At 39.7% G+C, this 18,698-nt stretch overlaps 1 protein-coding gene and 1 long non-coding RNA gene across 6 annotated transcripts in view; both read left to right on the forward strand.

Annotated features, from left to right (window-relative positions):
• Positions 1 to 16,413, forward strand: part of bdnf (brain-derived neurotrophic factor) — a 39,480-nt gene extending 23,067 nt beyond the window's left edge. For 3 of the 5 annotated variants that reach the window (XM_058077051.1, XM_058077048.1, XM_058077049.1), the window contains exon 2: positions 14,955 to 16,413. In XM_058077051.1, coding sequence (XP_057933034.1) covers positions 14,976 to 15,758 — 783 coding nt within the window. In that variant the 5' untranslated portion in view covers positions 14,955 to 14,975 and the 3' untranslated portion in view covers positions 15,759 to 16,413. Of the gene's footprint in view, positions 1 to 1,571; positions 1,673 to 4,734; positions 5,324 to 14,954 lie in introns of those variants that run through there. The other 2 variants (XM_058077052.1, XM_058077050.1) reach the window with 2 other exon arrangements.
• Positions 1 to 18,698, forward strand: part of LOC131131971 (uncharacterized) — a 205,854-nt gene that overhangs the window by 161,470 nt on the left and 25,686 nt on the right. The window lies entirely within an intron of this gene.

Genomic DNA, 18,698 nt, shown 5'->3' on the forward strand with positions numbered 1-18,698 from the left:
TGCGTTGTGCCTCATCATTGCTCCCGATATGGGAACTGCAGTGTGAACGATGCGAGTGGAGGCGTGCGCGTGTCATGATAATAATTATTAGAATATGAATTATAATAATAATAATAATAATAATAATAATGCAAGTGCGGCTGCCATTTTTATGTGTTTATTTTGTCCTCTTTTGGTGTGCTGCATTCACGGTTTTGCCTTGCTGTCTGTGGATTGTGTTATCGACCAAAAATAGCCCTACTCTTTACCCCCCCCACACCCCTCCTTCCCCCCCCCCCTTCCTCACCCCCTCCCGTCATCGCCATCAAATCACTTGTGTGTGTGTGTGTTTTTTTTTTACTACAACCGCTCCACGATTTCATTCATAAGGTGCTTTTCGCTTCACCTGCCCCCCCCCCCTTCTCTCTCTCTACATCCACCCCCCCACTCTCTTTTACCCCCCCCCCCCCCCACCACCACCACCTCTCCAGTCAGAGTCAACCACAGGCTGCAAAAAAATGCATATAAATCATAATAAATCATTTATTATAGGAATGCGTTTTTAAATAGAAAATAAATTGTTGGAATAAATATGGGCGTGCCCCCCCCCCCCTTTCGGTACTCACAACCCCCCCCCCCCCCACACACACACACACACACAGCAACCCCGGTACGTGTATAATAGACGTAGATTGACCCTCAAAGCTTTTTTAATTTTATTTATTTTTAGTTTTTTTTAAAAATTTTTTTATTATTTCTTTGTCACGAAATCATCGTTTTTTTATTCTCTTTCTTTCTCTTTCTATCCATCTTTTCTTTTTTTCTCCTCCTCCTCTTCCCTCCTCCTCCTTAGATGTTCTCCTCCAAGACGTTTTAATCTTTCACACCATAAAAAAAACAACGAATTTCTTGTTTTAATCGTGCGCGTTAATCCTTATTTCGTTTCCTTTTTTATAGAAAATGCCACGTCACGTTTTGCGTTTATTAATCAGCATCAAGCATAAGGTGATTCATGTTACTGTTTTATTTTGTGTGGGTTTTTTTTAAATAAAATGTCCACGCTGCAAAGAATAAATAGTGTTTTATTATTAATATTATTATTATGATTATTATTATTATTATTTTGGTGGGATTATGGCGTGGGCGTGTTGGGAGGAGGAGGGATGAGCGGAGGCGGGTTAGGAGGGGGTCTGTGGGGTGGCACGACACACTTTGTATGTATGAGGGGGTTTTTTTTTATAGCACTTTTCTGCAATGTACGTCAGCGGATCAGTCCATAAATGGGGCTGCGGGCGCGTGTGTGCGGGGCGTGCGTGCGCGTGCACAGAGAATCTCCCCTTTCTCTCTCTCTCTCTATCTCTTTCTCTCTCTCTTTTCCGTCTCTGCAGAGTTGTGGTGGGCGTGAATAACAAAGCTGCTGCAAAATTGCCGCAAAAACTCTATTTTCATTTACGTTTCGATTAATTAATGCACATTTTATATATATATTTTTTAATTTCGTGTTTATTTCTTGAAAAAAAAACGTCATATCAATTATAAATAGGCTATCGATTATTTTGGGCTGAACCTAGTCCCGGTACATTTCGAGCACGCGCCACCACCACCGCCGCCGCTGCTGCTTTGACTCATCACCGTCATCGCCTTCATCACCGTCACCTTCATCCAATTAACAGGCTTGTTTAAACAAGTTCTGGTAAGGGGGGGGGGGGTGGGGGCGTGGCTCCTGTAGTCGTCACGTCTCTGCGGTTCTTATAGACATGTTTTTTTTGTTTTGTTTTTGTTTTTAACTCAACTTCCTGTCGTATTCTATCGTTTTTTTGTACCGACTCGATACAAAGTAGAGCCGGTTCGGATACCTACACTTGACATTTTTTAACATCATTACATTATTTTTTTTAGATTTTTTTCAATATTTAATCACCAGGTACATAATTTAACAATATATTAATGGATTAATAGTATAAAATAAGTAAAATAAAAAAAAACACAAGTGAAAATATCAATCCGCCATATCGCTATTTGAATGGATCCGCCCACTTCCTACTTCTTATTAGACGTCACAGTTGTTTATATTAGCGACAAATGGCGGTGATATGGATGTGTCACGTGCAAAGAGGGCATATTTTGATGTGGGGGGGGGCACACAGGGGGGGTGGAAATGTGAGGAAGAAGAAGAGATAGATTGCGGAAGAAGTTATCGATGCCATGATGATAATAATGATAAAGGTTACAATAGTTTACCTGTTTAAGAGGCGTCACAGACCCCCCCCCCCCCCACACACACACACCGACCCCCCCCTCCCAGTTTGACGTCATTTAAATTTTCTCACAACTTGAGGAGGGGCGTCACTTTGATGTGCAAGTGCCCTTATCTTCTTGCTATATATTTTTCGCCAAATGCCCCCCCCCAACCCCTCTTATTCAATCTCCACCCCCCCCAAAAACCCCTCCCACTGTCGCGCCACGTGACGCAGTTCCTGTCTGGACCACCCGAATGAAGCCAGACTGTGCAGAAGAGAGAAGTTTAAATGCAAATCACACATGGCTGGATTAAAAAAAAAAAAAAAAAACCCGAGCCATGTTAAACACCCCCACACCCCCCCCCCCCCTTTACCCCCCCCCCTCCCGTAAAGAACAAAAGACGTTCATCCATACTGCCTCAGAACAGTTTGAAGTCATTGTTCCCGGGAAATCTTAAACCTGTGGAAATCGAACACCTCGGCGCGGATCAAACGGTTGGCTTGGTTTTCAGGAGGACTTGCTTTAACGCGGGCCTCGAACACACCACCACCCCCCCTCACCAACCCAACCCCCCCGGTTATCACACTCCATTCAGAAAAACAGCCTCTCTTCTTGTTGTTGTTGTTGTTCACTGGGAAGCCATTTATTTATGAATTACTTGTTTGGAACAGAGCCCCCCCCTTTTCTTTTTCTTCTTCTTTTTTTTTTCTATGATTGCTGATGCAACTCTTTGTCATCCGGAGTTGGCCCTCACCTCCCGTGTGCCTTCGGGGAGGGCTGTATCTATCTTGGCATGTCCCCGGGCGTCTTGGAGGTGGGATGGAGTCATTAGGCAGGTGTGAGCATCCACTCCCATGCATGCCAAACAGGAATGGTGATGATAGCCATAGAGTCAAGCTTTCATGGACTGGGATACTCATTTTTCAGAAATATATATATATTTTTGGGGGGGGTTGTGTTGTTATAATAGGTGGAATATTTGTATTGTGTAAGTATTGTTGACTTTTTCAATTATTGTTTGCTTAAAAAAGTGTTAAAACTGGCTTTTATGTTATTTTATGATGATAGCCATAGAGTCAAGCTTTCAGGGTCTGGGATATTATATTTTCAGAATTTTTTGGGGGGGGGGGGGGTTGTGTTGTTATAATAGGTGAAATATTTATATTGTGTAAATATTGTTGACTTTTTCAATTATTGTGTGTGTTAAAAATTGGCTTTTATTTTATTTTATTTTATTTTATTTTATTTTATTTTATTTTATTTTATTTTATTTTATTTTATTTTATTTTATTTTATTTTATTTTATTTTATTTTATTTTATTTTATGATGATAGCCATAGAGCCATTATATTTTCAGAATTTTGGGGGGGGGGGTGTTGTGTTGTTATAATAGTTGAAATATTTATATTGTGTAAATATTGTTGACTTTTTCAATTATTGTGTGTGTTAAAAATTGGCTTTTATTTTATTTTATTTTATTTTATTTTATTTTATTTTATTTTATTTTATTTTATTTTATTTTATTTTATTTTATTTTATTTTATTTTATTTTATGATGATAGCCATAGAGTCAAGCTTTCAGGGGCTGGGATATTATATTTTCAGAAATATTTATTTGGGGGGGGGGGGTTGTGTTATAATAGATGAAATATTTGTATTGTGTAAATATAGTTGACTTTTTCAATTATTGTTTGCTTAAAAGAGTGTTAAAAATCGGCTCATTTTATTTTATTTTATTTTATTTTATTTTATTTTATTTTATTATTTATTTATTTTTATATTTTAGTTTATTTTATTTTATGATGATAGCCATAGAGTCAAGCCTGGGATATTATATTTTCAGAAATATTTTTTGGTTATAGTATAGTTGTTATAATAGGTGAAATATTTGTATTGTGTAAATATTGTTGTATTTTTCAATTATTGTTTGCTTAAAATAGTTAAAAAAGGTTAGGATTTTATTTTATTTTATTTTATTTTATTTTATTTTATTTTATTTTATTTTATTTTATTTTATTTTATTTTATTTTATTTTATTTTATTTTATTTCATTTCATTTTATTACCACAATTCCTTGAATTGTGTTGGAATAACTCATAAAAAAAATGGCCTTACTTCCATTTATCCCCATTTATAATATGTGTGTGTGTGTGTGTGTGTGTGTTGTCATGAAGTTCATCCCTTCCTTCCTTCCTTCCTTCCTTCCTTCCTTCCTTCCTGCCTCCTTGCTCGTCTTATTTTAGCCGATTTACGCATTCACGACTAAGGATAGCTCTGCCTGGGAATGAATTATTGAATGCACGTTTTTATGTTGCACGTCTCCGCATTGGGTCACGACGTGCGCTCTGACGCACAACCCCCCCCCCCCCCCCCCCCAAAGAAGAAGAAGAATCATGATGCCACCATGTTTGGTGAGCACAACACACACACACCTATATAGTACATATATATATATATATAGTGCGTAAATCTATATATTGTCAGACATAATGGCGTGGGTGCGGAAATAAGAGATCCGCACTAATAGTTCCGCCTCCGGCTTGTGTTGAAACAGGAGTTGGCGGCTCGCGGGTCACATGTTGCAGCGTCATCGTGTAGTAAAGTTGCTCGACTTCCACACGGGCTCCTTCATTCCGAGCTCCACAGCCTCTCTTGACGTTGTCTTGCCGGGACTCCTCCTCTTCTTCTTCTTCTTCTTCTTTTACTTCTTCTTCTTCTTTTTCTTCCTCCTCCTCCGTTTTCTCCTCCGCCTCCTCCTCCACCTCCTCCTCCCGCTGCTGCTGCTGCTGCAGCGGCATGCACGCAGGCGACAAGCCGGCTTTCCACACAACATCTCCACCGGAGCCGTCCAGCCATGGGAGTGCATGACCTCATCCATGCAATTTCCACCATCAATAATTTAATCTATTTGCTCCAAACCTGAAGAGATCGCCCCCCCCCCCTGGACGCTTTGTCAAAGGGAGAAGAGAAGAAGTATCGCTTTAAAAAAAAACTAAAAAAAAACAAGAAAAAGTCCAAATAAATTACTCAGGGAGTTTGTTCAGGACATCCCAGATGACTTTGTCCTGTTGAATGGTCTGTTTTTACGACTGGGCATCATAAGGTATGTTTCTTTTTGTAATTTCAACCAAAACTTTATTTATAAAAAATCTATTTCGTTAATATTTCTACACTTGGATGTCATTATATTGAACAAAAAAAATGTCTTTTACGCAGTAATCACATGTTATTTATGTATATTTAAGCTAAAAAAAAAATACTGCAAATGGGCTCATCACTCATTAAGACTTTATGGAGGTTCGAAACCGGAGATCTAAGCTACACTTTAGTGTTACTTCTTCCTCGGTGTTGAGTGTGCATTGCGTGTGTTCGAATTACCAACGTGAAGAAACGATCTAGTTTCTATGCAAAGGGGAAGGAAACTGCTAAGGCATCGATTTAACACGGTCTCTGGCGTCATCTTGTGGACAAAGATTGTAACTGCAATGCCCCACTTTAGAAGTGTAATGTGATTTAGGTCATTTGTGGAGTTGTTTTGAGTTGGAATTAGATTTTTTTTTTTTTAGTTCCCTTGTGTCATGATGGTTTTAGTGGGTTAGAATCGGGCCGAATGTCAAATTTACTTGAAAGGCGACCTAAATGTGTGTTTTTTTAAAAAAAATGTTATTATAGTTCAATATTTGGCATTGTGGTTTTGAGCATGTTGAACGTGAGCGAACATGTCGCTGGGTAAACATTAGGTTTAAAGACGTGAACAAAAGAGGAACGGTAACCACAGATCACGCTTTTTATCTCAATGGCTGACGTTTTCCCGATGAAGAAAAGGTGTTAAAGTTGTGGTTCGTTAGCCCTTCGATGCACAAATAGAAACGTGTCATCTGTCATATATAAGGTATGTACGGCTATAATCGGCTAAGTTACATACGGCAGCTATGCGTACAAAGCAGATGAACAGGTGGTCATCTGGTGTGTGTGTGTGTGTGTGTGTGTGTGTGTGTGTGTGTGTGTGTGTGGACGTCACAGAGTCCCCCGCACTCACCTGCTGCCATTGTTCTTTGTGCTTGATGTTTAAGGTGTGTCGCCGGGAATAAAAAGATGTTTGAGCAGTGCTTATTGAGGCCTTTGTGTCCACTCTGGGTCATGAGTCAGATGGATGGGCGGATGGGTAGAAAGATAAATAGATGGACGGATGGATGGATGATAGAAAAAGACAGATAAATGGTTAGATCGATGGACAGACAGATGGATAGATCTTATAGACTGATTGGGGAATGCACAGATGGATGGATGAATGGGTAGATCGATAGAAAGCTAGATGGATGGATGGACAGATAGATGGGCGGATGGACGACTGGATGGATGTACAGATGGATTGATCGATAAAAGGACATACAGACAGATTGATAGAGAGATAAAAGAATGGAAGACTAGACTAAAAAACAGAAGGCTAGATACATAAATGGCTGTTTGGATGGACGGACGGACGGACGGATGGATAGATGATGGGCAAATGGACGAACAGATGGATGGAGAGATTAAAACATTTGACAGATTGATAGACTGATACATAGATCTATGGACGGACAGATAGACAGATGGATAGATTGACAGATGGATGGATTAAAAAAAATTGACAGATTGATAGACTGACTTTGCACAGACAGATTGATTGATAGACGGGTGGTCAGACAGATAAATAGATTGACAGATGGATGGATCGATAGATTAAAACATTTGACAGATTGATAGACTGATATATAGATCTTTGGACAGATGGATAGATGGATGGAAAGACATAAATATAGATGGACGGATGGATAGATGGATGGAAAGACATGAGTATAGATGGACGGATGGATAGATGCTAACATTTGACAGATTGATAGACTGATATATAGATCTTTGGACGGACGGACGGACGGATGGATGGAAAGACATCAATAGATTGACGGATGGATATATGGATAGACAAAAAACATTTGACAGATTGATAGACTGATATATAGATCTTTGGACGGATGGATGGAAAGACATGAATATAGATGGACAGATGGATAGATGCTAACATTTGACCGATTGATAGACTGATATATAGATCTTTGGATAGATGGATGGAAAGACATAAATATAGATGGACAGATGGATAGATGCTAACATTTGACAGATTGACACACTGATATATAGATCTTTGGACGGACGGATGGATGGATGGAAAGACATAAAAATAGATGGACGGATGGATAGATGCTAACCTTTGGCCGATTGATAGACTGATATATAGATCTTTGGACGGACGGACGGATGGACGGATGGATGGAAAGACATAAATAGATGGACGGATGGATAGATGCTAACATTTGACCGATTGATAGACTGATATATAGATCTTTGGACGGATGGATGGACGGATGGATAGATGCTAACATTTGACAGATTGATAGACTGATTTATAGATCTTTGGATGGATGGATGGACGGATGGATGGACGCTAACATTTGACCAATTGATAGACTGATATATAGATCTTTGGACGGACGGACGGATGGATGTAAAGAAATAAATAGATGGACGGATGGATCGATGCTAACATTTGACCGATTGATATACTGATTTATAGATCTTTGGATGGATGGATGGACGGATGGATGGAAAGACATAAATAGATGGACGGATGGATAAATGCTAACATTTGACCGATTGATAGACTGATATATAGATCTTTGGACGGACGGACGGATGAATGTAAAGACATAAATAGATGGACGGATGGATGGATGCTAACATTTGACCGATTGATAGACTGATATATAGATCTTTGGATGGATGGACAGATGGATAGATGCTTACATTTGACCGATTGATAGACTGATATATAGATCTTTGGATGGATGGACAGATGGATAGATGCTTACATTTGACCGATTGATAGACTGATATATAGATCTTTGGACGGATGGATGGATGAATGTAAAGACATAAATAGATGGACGGATGGATCGATGCTAACATTTGACGGATTGATAGACTGATATATAGATCTTTGGATGGATGGATGGATGGACGGATAGATGCTAACATTTGACCGATTGATAGACTGATATATAGATCTTTGGACGGACGTATGTACGGATGTAAAGACATAAATATAGATGGACGGATGGATAGATGCTAACATTTGACCGATTGATTGACTGATATATAGATCTTTGGACGAACGGATGGACGGATGTACGGAATCACGAGAGATGGACGGATGGACGGACAGATAGACAGACAGACGGGAAAGAACGGATGGTTCTGGTAGCCGGTGATGACTCAGAGTTAATTATCTGGCAGGAATCGATAGCGTCGCTCTTTGAATGGAGGCACATCCGAGATACAACCCTCTAGAACACGCAGGATCCTTCCGTCCTCTCGCCATTCTTCTTCTTCTTCTTTTTTTTTTTTTTTCTTTTCCCTCCCCATCCTTTGCGGTTGCCCGTCTTAACGTCTTGTATAACTCTCATCTGCAATGAAATGATTCATTGGCTTGATTGCGTTTTAACAGGAAGTTGATTGAGAACATAAGCCGTATTATCGATCGCCCCCCGTGATGGAAAACAGGAAATCACAGAGATATAAATAAAAATCGTTTGTTGTTCCCCGTGTCAGGATACCCGAGGGAACGGCATGCAATTGCACACTGTTGAGTGGCATTACCCCCGGCAACCTCCTCCTCGCCCCCCCCCCCTCCGTTGTCTCCCCAGTGGAGACCTGGAAGAGACGTCATCTGTGGTTGTTTTTGCTGCGAAATGACGCTACTCTCACCCCCCCCCCCTCACCCCCCCCGCACACTTGCTACTGCAATATTACCCCTGTGGTCTGTTACGGAAGATGCAGCACTTTGTCTGCACCATTTCCAGCATGGCGTTTGACGCCGTTTGACGGTAATGAGCCCTCCTCGGGATGTGGAAGCGGAAGCATTTTTTTTTTTGATAATAATATCATCCTAAATGCATCCTACACGGCTAACGGCTCGTGACTGACTGGCATCGATCCCGTAAAAAAACAAACAAAAAAAACCGACATGATATTTCCGTGCTGGGAAGGCCCCCGCTGATAGGAATCCAAAACAATAACAAGGGGTTAATCTGTGCGGTTTAGCATATAATTAGCTTCCATGAGTATGGATTTGATCTTTTTTTACGCCCCGTGCTTTGTCCTTTATTGTGGTTTTAATTGGTTTTAAAAGGGAAAAATCTATGGACGGACAGATAGACAGATGGATAGATTGACAGATGGATAGATTATAAAAAAATTGCCAGATTGATAGACTGACTTTGCACGGACAGATTGATTGATAGACGGATGGACAGACAGATAAATAGATTGACAGATGGAAGGATCGATAGTTTAAAACATTTGACAGATTGATAGACTGATATATAGATCTTTGGACGGATGGACGAATGGATGGAAAGACATAAATATAGATGGACGGATGGATAGATGCTAACATTTGACCGATTGATAGACTGATATATAGATCTTTGGACGGATGGACGGATGGATGTAAAGACATAAGTATAGATGGACGGATGGATATATGGATGGAAAGACAAAAATATAGATGGACGGATGGATAGATGCTAACATTTGACCGATTGATAGACTGATATATAGATCTTTGGACGGATGGACGGATGGATGTAAAGACATAAATATAGATGGACGGATGGATAGATGGATGGAAAGACATGAGTATAGATGGACGGATGGATAGATGGATGTAAAGACATAAATATAGATGGACTGATGGATAGATGGATGGAAAGACATGAGTATAGATGGACGGATGGATAGATGCTAACATTTGACCGATCGATAGACTGATATATAGATCTTTGGACGGACAGATGGATGGATGTAAAGACATAAATATAGATGGACGGATGGATAGATGGATGGAAAGACATACTAAATATAGATGGATGGCTGGATAGATGGATGGAAAGACATGAGTATAGATGGACGGATGGATAGATGCTAACATTTGACCGATTGATAGACTGATATATAGATCTTTGGACGGATGGATAGATGGATGGAAAGACATGAGTATAGATGGACGGATGGATAGATGCTAACATTTGACCGATTGATAGACTGATATATAGATCTTTGGACGGATGGACGGATGGATGTAAAGACATAAATATAGATGGACGGATGGATAGATGCTAACATTTGATCGATTGATAGACTGATATATAGATCTTTGGACAGATGGACGGATGGACGGATGGATGTAAAGACATAAATATAGATGGACGGATGGATAGATGGATGGAAAGACATGAGTATAGATGGACGGATGGATAGATGCTAACATTTGACCGATTGATAGACTGATATATAGATCTTTGGACGGACGGACGGATGGACGGATGGACGGATGGACGGATGGACGGATGGATGTAAAGACATAAATATAGATGGACGGATGGATAGATGCTAACATTTGACAGATTGATAGACTGATATATAGATCTTTGGACGGACGGATGGATGGATGTAAAGACATAAATATAGATGGACGGATGGATAGATGGATGGAAAGACATACTAAATATAGATGGACGGATGGATAGATGGATGGAAAGACATGAGTATAGCTGGACGGATGGATAGATGCTAACATTTGACCGATTGATAGACTGATATATAGATCTTTGGACGGATGGACGGACGGATGTAAAGACATAAATATAGATGGACGGATGGATAGATGGATGGAAAGACATAAATATAGATGGACGGATGGATAGATGCTAACATTTGACCGATTGATAGACTGATATATAGATCTTTGGACGGATGGACGGATGGACGGATGGACGGATGGACGGATGGACGGATGGACGGATGGACGGATGGATGTAAAGACATAAATATAGATGAACGGATGGATAGATGCTAACATTTGACTGATTGATAGACTGATATATAGATCTTTGGACGGATGGACGGATGGACGGATGGACGGATGGACGGATGGACGGATGGACGGATGGACGGATGTATGTAAAGACATAAATATAGATGGACGGACGGATAGATGGATGGAAAGACATGAGTATAGATGGACGGATGGATAGATGCTAACATTTGACCGATTGATAGACTGATATATAGATCTTTGGACGGATGGATATATGGATGTAAAGACATAAATAGATGGACGGATGGATACATGCTAACATTTGACCGATTGATAGACTGATATATAGATCTTTGGACGGATGGACGGATGGACGGATGGACGGATGGATGTAAAGACATAAATATAGATGGACGGATGGATAGATGCTAACATTTGACCGATTGATAGACTGATATATAGATCTTTGGACGGATGGACGGATGGATGTAAAGACATAAATAGATGGACGGATGGATAGATGCTAACATTTGACCGATTGATAGACTGATATATAGATCTTTTGACGGACGGACGGATGGATGGAACATATACCCCCAATCTCCTGGTAAGCAAACCAGGCAGGCCCCTCCCTTGCACGTCCTCCCCCGAAACGCAGTCACACATTGTGGAGAAGCGCGTCATCCAAGCTCGGGGAATGAGTGGCTCATTAAGAAGAAGGATGTGATATTCTGAATAGACTGTGAGACTCCCCGGCACGTCTATTTTTAGAACGGATATCTCTATGGCAGTCACCGTCATCTTGCTTTAATTGCAACCCCAGACGCCAATTAAGAAGGAAACAAATGCTTTTAAAGCAAGGTTGCATCTATGCACTCACTCATATATATATATGTGTGTGTGTGTGTGTGTGTTTGCTCACTGCGTTTTCCTGCATCAGGTTGGGACATGCACAATGCACTCAAATCCGACATCAGGTTTTGTGTTGGAAAGGATTCCCTGTGGAAAAAAAAAAAAAAAAAAAAAGGTCACCAGGTACCCGGTATTTTGGAGTCACACCTTGCAGGATCCCGCTCGGGAAACTACTTGAATTCGCTCAAGCCAAAAAGTTACCACTTCCACACTAAATAGGAGGAGAACTCATTCGTTCATTCATTTTCTACCGCTTATCCTCACAAGGGTCGCGGGGGGGTGCTGGACTCTAATCCAGCTGTCTTCAGGCGAGAGGCGGGCTACACCCTGGACTGTTGGCCAGCCAATCACAGGGCACATATAGACAAACAACCATTCACACTCACATTCATACCTATGGACAATTTGGAGTGGCTAATTAACCTAGCATGTTTTTTGGAATGTGGGAGGAAACCGGAGTACCCGGAGAAAAACAGGGAGAAACAGAGACGGGCGAGGGTGGAATTGAACCCTGGTCTCCTAGCTGTGAGGTCTGCACGCTAACCACACAGCGTGCAGCCCGTGGATTTTCATATCTTTTATTATTTTTCTGGGAAATTTCAGAACGGTGGTTGAGTGGTTAGCGCACAGACCTCACAGCTAGAAAACCTGAGTTCAATCCCACCCTCGGCCATCTCTGTGTGGAGTTTGCATGTTCTCCACCGTGCATGCGTGGGTTTTCTCCGGGTTCTCCGGGTTTCCTCCCACATTCCAAAAACATGCTAGGTTAATTAGCGACTCCAAATTGTCCATAGGTATGAATGTGAGTGTGAATGGTTGTTTGTCTATATGTGCCCTGTGATTGGCTGGCCACCAGTCCAGGGTGTACCCCGCCTCTTGCCCGAAGACAGCTGGGATAGGCTCCAGCATCCCTGCGATAATGGTCCACCACAATTTTATGATGATAACCTCATCTTTCATTATTTTCCATGATTTCTGCTTATTTTTTTGCCCTTCTTTCCCAACACCCTCCTGTATTTTTCCCGAAGCAGGGGCTGGCGAAGGGAGGGATGATTGTGGGAATACTGATGGGTGACCCCATCTTCTGTTATTTCCATCATTTTTCGGAAAAATCCTTATTCCCGTATGGAAATGTTGACAACACGTACCTGTCCCCAACATGAAGTTACCAAGCATGCCTTGCGGATTATAACTGAGTCTAAAATTGTATCGTTTTGCACGTGTAGTGTTGATTTCAATGCCCAGGTAGTCTTTGGGGTGCATTTACTTGTGTTATTTTCTTTTGTTGCACCGTGAGTGAGTGAGGCATTTGTTGTGATGAGCTCCTGTAGCTTTGTTTGAAACAACAGCTTAGAATATATTGACACTGAGAGGGTTATTTTTTTTGTTGCACCATGAGTGAGTGAGTGAGTGAGGCATTTGTTGTGATGAGCTCCTGTTGCTTTGTTTGAAACAACGGCTTAGAATATATTGACCTATAGTGGGGGGGGTTGTTGCACCGTGAGTGAGTGAAGCATTTGTTGTGATGCGCTCCTGTAGCTTTGTTTGAAACAATGGCTTAGCATATAGTGACCTACAGCATGTTATTTTTTGTTGCACCGTGAGTGAGTGAGTGAGTGAGTGAGTGAGTGAGTGAGTGAGTGAGTGAGTGAGGCATTTGTTGTGATGAGCTCCTGTAGCTTTGTTTGAAACAACGGCTTAGCATATAGTGACCTACAGCATGTTATTTTTTTGTTGCACCGTGAGTGAGTGAGTGAGTGAGGCATTTGTTGTGATGAGCTTCTGTAGCTTTGTTTGAAACAACGGCTTAGCATATAGTGACCTACAGCATGTTATTTTTTGTTGCACCATGAGTGAGTGAGTGAGTGAGTGAGTGAGTGAGGCATTTGTTGTGATGGGCTCCTGTTGCTTTGTTTGAAACAACGGCTTAGAATATATTGACCTATAGCGGGGGGGGGGGGGGGGGGGGGTTTGTTGCACTGTGAGTGAGTGAAGCATTTGTTGTGATGAGCTCCTGTAGCTTTTTTTTTTTTTAAAAAACGGCTTAGCATATATTGACCTATAGCGGGTAATTTTTTTTTGTTGCACCGTGAGTGAGTGAGGCATTTGTTTTGATGGGCTCCTGTTGCTTTGTTTGAAACAACGGCTTAGCATATATTGACTTATAGTGTGTTATTTTTTTGTTGCACCGTGAGTGAGTGAGGCATTTGTTGTGATGAGCTCCCGTTGCTTTGTTTGAAACAACGACTTTGAATATATTGACACGTAGAGGGTTATTTTTTTGTTGCACCGTGAGTGAGTGAGTGAGTGAGGCATTTGTTGTGATGCGCTCCTGTAGCTTTGTTTGAAACAACGGCTTAGCATATATTGACCTTTTGCGTGTTATTTTTTTTTGTTGCACCGTGAGTGAGTGAGGCATTTAGACAGTTTAGCATATATTGACATGTAGCGGGTTATTTTTTGGCATATTTCACGTACAAAATGTATGATTTGTATGTACGGTTTTTGTATGTAGAAGGTGGGCAAAGTTAGGACCCCCCCCCCCCGCCCCCGCCCCCTTTCCTCCTCTCCCCGCTTATGTAGCGAGTTCTACGCCGCGCAGTACAATCCGACTGCTATTTTTAACACGGCTCTCTGATGCTCAGCGCAGCTTTTTATGAATGGCCGCCAAGAAAATCCAAACCAAAGTCGGGAGGATGAGGGTGGGGGGGGGGGGGGTGATCACAGTTTGCGATGGTGTTTTTGAAGACGCAGACAGAACATCAGCCAAAAAAAAACACCAAGCGTGATGACAAAAGTCTTTTTTTTTTTTTTTTTCCAAGCAGGGAATCACAATAAATCCAAATCAGTTTTTTAACTCGTTCGCTCTCTCCCTGCCCTGTTCCCCTTCTTGTCTTGCCAGTTCCACCAGGTTAGAAGAGTGATGACCATCCTGTTCCTTACTATGGTTATTTCATACTTCAGTTGCATGAGAGCCGCGCCCCTGAGAGACGCCCCAGGCATGCAGGGCCATCGGACGGAAGGCTACCTGGGCGCCGTCGCCGCCGTAAGAGGCCACGGGACTCCGCAGAGCGGCGTTGAGCTTCCCTCGCTCACAGACACGTTTGAGCAAGTAATAGAGGAGCTGCTGGAAGTGGAGGGAGAAGCGGAGGCGGCACAACTGGGACCGGGCGGGGGTCAATCGGCGATGGCGGCGGCGGCGTCCGAGAGCAAAGACGTCGACATATACGACGACGCGAGAGTGGTGATCAGCAACCAAGTGCCTTTGGAGCCGCCGTTGCTCTTTCTCCTGGAGGAATACAAAAACTATCTGGACGCCGCCAACATGTCGATGAGGGTGCGGCGACACTCGGATCCGTCGCGGCGCGGAGAGCTCAGCGTGTGCGAGAGTATTAGCCAGTGGGTGACAGCTGTGGATAAAAAAACGGCGATAGACATGTCCGGGCAGACCGTCACCGTCATGGAAAAGGTCCCCGTCCCCAACGGCCAACTGAAGCAATACTTTTATGAGACCAAATGCAACCCCATGGGGTACACGAAGGACGGATGCAGAGGAATTGACAAGCGGCATTACAATTCCCAATGCAGGACAACCCAGTCCTACGTTCGAGCGCTCACCATGGATAGCAAAAAGAAGATTGGCTGGCGCTTTATAAGGATAGACACTTCCTGTGTATGCACATTGACCATTAAAAGAGGGAGATAGTGTATAAGATGTATAGATTTTATTGAAGAGTTTAAAAAAAAAAAAAAAAAAAAAAGAGAATACAGAGAAAATATCTATTTGTATATATACATAACAGGGTAAATTATTCCGTCAGATGAAAAATTTTATGGACTGCATGTAAAAGAAAAAAAAATGAAGTTTATACAGTCAAAGTGATATAACAGTCTATTTATTGAACATATTCATGACCTTGTAAACGATTAAAAAAAATCTGATCAGTCATTTTGCGCCCACTTGAAATTGTCACATTCCTCCAAAAAAAATTTTTTTTTTTTTTTTGCCAAGATTTACAAAATGAAGGACAGGAAAAAGTCAAAAAAAAAAAAAAAAAACGTCGCAACAATGGGGGGTAAAACATGAGAGGACAGTTCCATCGTCAAAAGCTTGCATGCTGCTTCGATTGTGAATCCAGAAATTAAATCCACTTAACCAAAAAAAAACAAAAAAAAAAAACATAGGATGCTGACCAAAAAAAAAAATTTCCGTTTAAGTACTCGGCGGAAAAAAAAAACTTTCCTCTCAAGTAATTTATCTGTTTACTGTTCTAAACTTCTCAAGGTATAATGTTGGGATTACATACTATGTCAAGGTGCTGTTGTCAAAGCTTTGCTGTTTATTTTTTTATTCCCACCAGAGAAAGATATATATATTAGAAAAGAAATGTATATATATATATATATATATATATATATATATATATATATATATATATATATATATATATAATGACATGTTTCTGGGTTAATATTATTCATTTTGTATGTTGTGAAGTTGTTTGCAATATTAAACTGAAATATTTGAAGAAATAAAAATGACTATAGGCAACTGGAAAAACGAAAAACCATGTTTCACCCCTCCACTTTTAGGTATACGCACCAATACCGCAAAACACATAAAACTTAATAATAATAATAATATACACATATTTTCCTTTCAGTACTTCCCATAGGGAAAAAACATTAGCATATTTACTGTCACCTGAATAATTTATAAATAAAGTAAAAAAAAATGTTTTGCTAATTCGGAAAATTTGTTTGGAGGTGCTTCAACGCACAATCGTGATTTTAAAAAAAGCCGACAATTTTTTTATATTTTTATATATTTTTTTTTCTTCCCCCAATAATATATTTTTTGTCAAGCGTTGCGATTTCACACTTCATTTTGCAGTACTTGAAAGCAACACAGGCAAAAGTCAAACGTTTATACGGTCGATCGCCGCATATTTGCGAGTTCAGCATTCATAGCCGCAAAAACGTAAAAATTTTGTCATAATTTTTTTTTTTTTCAGAAAAAAAACATATCTCAGTCACACTAATGAACCCCATACTCGATAAATATGTCATAGTCCAGGTAAATGTACAGTATTTTTATATCTTTATGTTTTTTTTCTTCACCGATAATGTTTTTTTTGTCAAGTGTTGATATTTCACACTTTGCTTGGTGGTACTTGAACGCACCATAGTTGCTGGGAGACGCAAAAATGAAGCTTTTTTTTTGTAGTGGATCTTTTTTATAGTCGTGATTCAGCATTGACGGCAAATTCGGCAAAAGAAAATGTATGGATTTTTGGTCATATAAATATTTTTTAGGAGGGAGACAAAAGAAACAAATTTTTGGTCAATTTATTTTTTTGAAAAAGTCATTTTTATCTAAAAATAGGCCTTATTTAGCATGCGTTGGTAATAATTGACAATTACGTGATAATAAAACATACAGCATACATGTGCCGCTGTTAAAAAAAAATTGTAATTTTATGGGCATGAAGACCAAATTTTGAGAGAATAAAGTCATAATATTGAAAGAAAAAAAGTTGAAAAAAATTTTTTTTTTCAACAGTCGTAGTATTATGAGAAACAAACAATTTTAGCAATTTAGGTTGGCTGAGAGTTACAATATGATGATAATAAAGTAAAAAAAAATACGAGAATAAATACCTAATATTAAGATAAAAAACTTAAAAGAAAGTTAAAATATTAAAAAAATAATAATATAAATGAAAAAATTAGCAAAAAAATTTACATTTTTCCTATAAAATGCGTGTCACAATAATAGTATAATAAATAATAAAAAAAATTTTTTTTTCAACAGTCGTAATATTATGAGAAACAAACAATTTTAGCAATTTAGGTTGGGTGAGAGTTACAATATGATGATAATTAAGTCAAAAAAATATGAGAATAAATACATAATATTAAGATAAAAAATGTAAAAGAAAGATAAAATATTTAAAAAATAATATAAATGAAAAAATTAGCAAAAAATGTACATTTTCCTATAATATGCATGTCACAATAATAGTATAATAAATAATAAAAAAATTTTTTTTTTTTCAACAGTCGTAATATTATGAGAAACAAACAATTTTAGCAATTTAGGTTGGGTGAGAGTTACAATATGATGATAATAAAGTCAAAAAAATATGAGAATAAATACATAATATTAAGATAAAAAATGTAAAAGAAAGATAAAATATTTAAAAAATAATATAAATGAAAAAAATAGCAAAAAATGTACATTTTCCTATAATATGCATGTCACAATAATAGTATAATAAATAATAAAATATTGGCTTACCAACGACAAACTACACAGACAACCCCATTATACTGTGGCGGTCCAAATGTATTTATCCTCAGTCGTTCCCAGATGTCGTCAGTCAACCGTCTGCGAGTACAAGTGTAGACTCGTGCAAGCAGGCGACGGCTTCTCATCAAACACGCCGGAAGGCTATACCCACCCCGTACATCTTTGTGCTTTAAAACCAACAGTCGACGACTCGTAAATCCTGTCGTGAAGTCTCCAACAAAAGAGCCGTCATCCGCGCTTTCACTCGCAAAGATCTGAAGAAAAAAAAAAACCCGACTTGTATTTGGGGTTGAAAGGTTGCGACATCTTCATTGCTTTCAGTTTGTTTTCTTT

This window comes from Doryrhamphus excisus, chromosome 7 (assembly GCF_030265055.1).
Source record: "Doryrhamphus excisus isolate RoL2022-K1 chromosome 7, RoL_Dexc_1.0, whole genome shotgun sequence".
NCBI lineage: Eukaryota > Metazoa > Chordata > Actinopteri > Syngnathiformes > Syngnathidae > Doryrhamphus > Doryrhamphus excisus.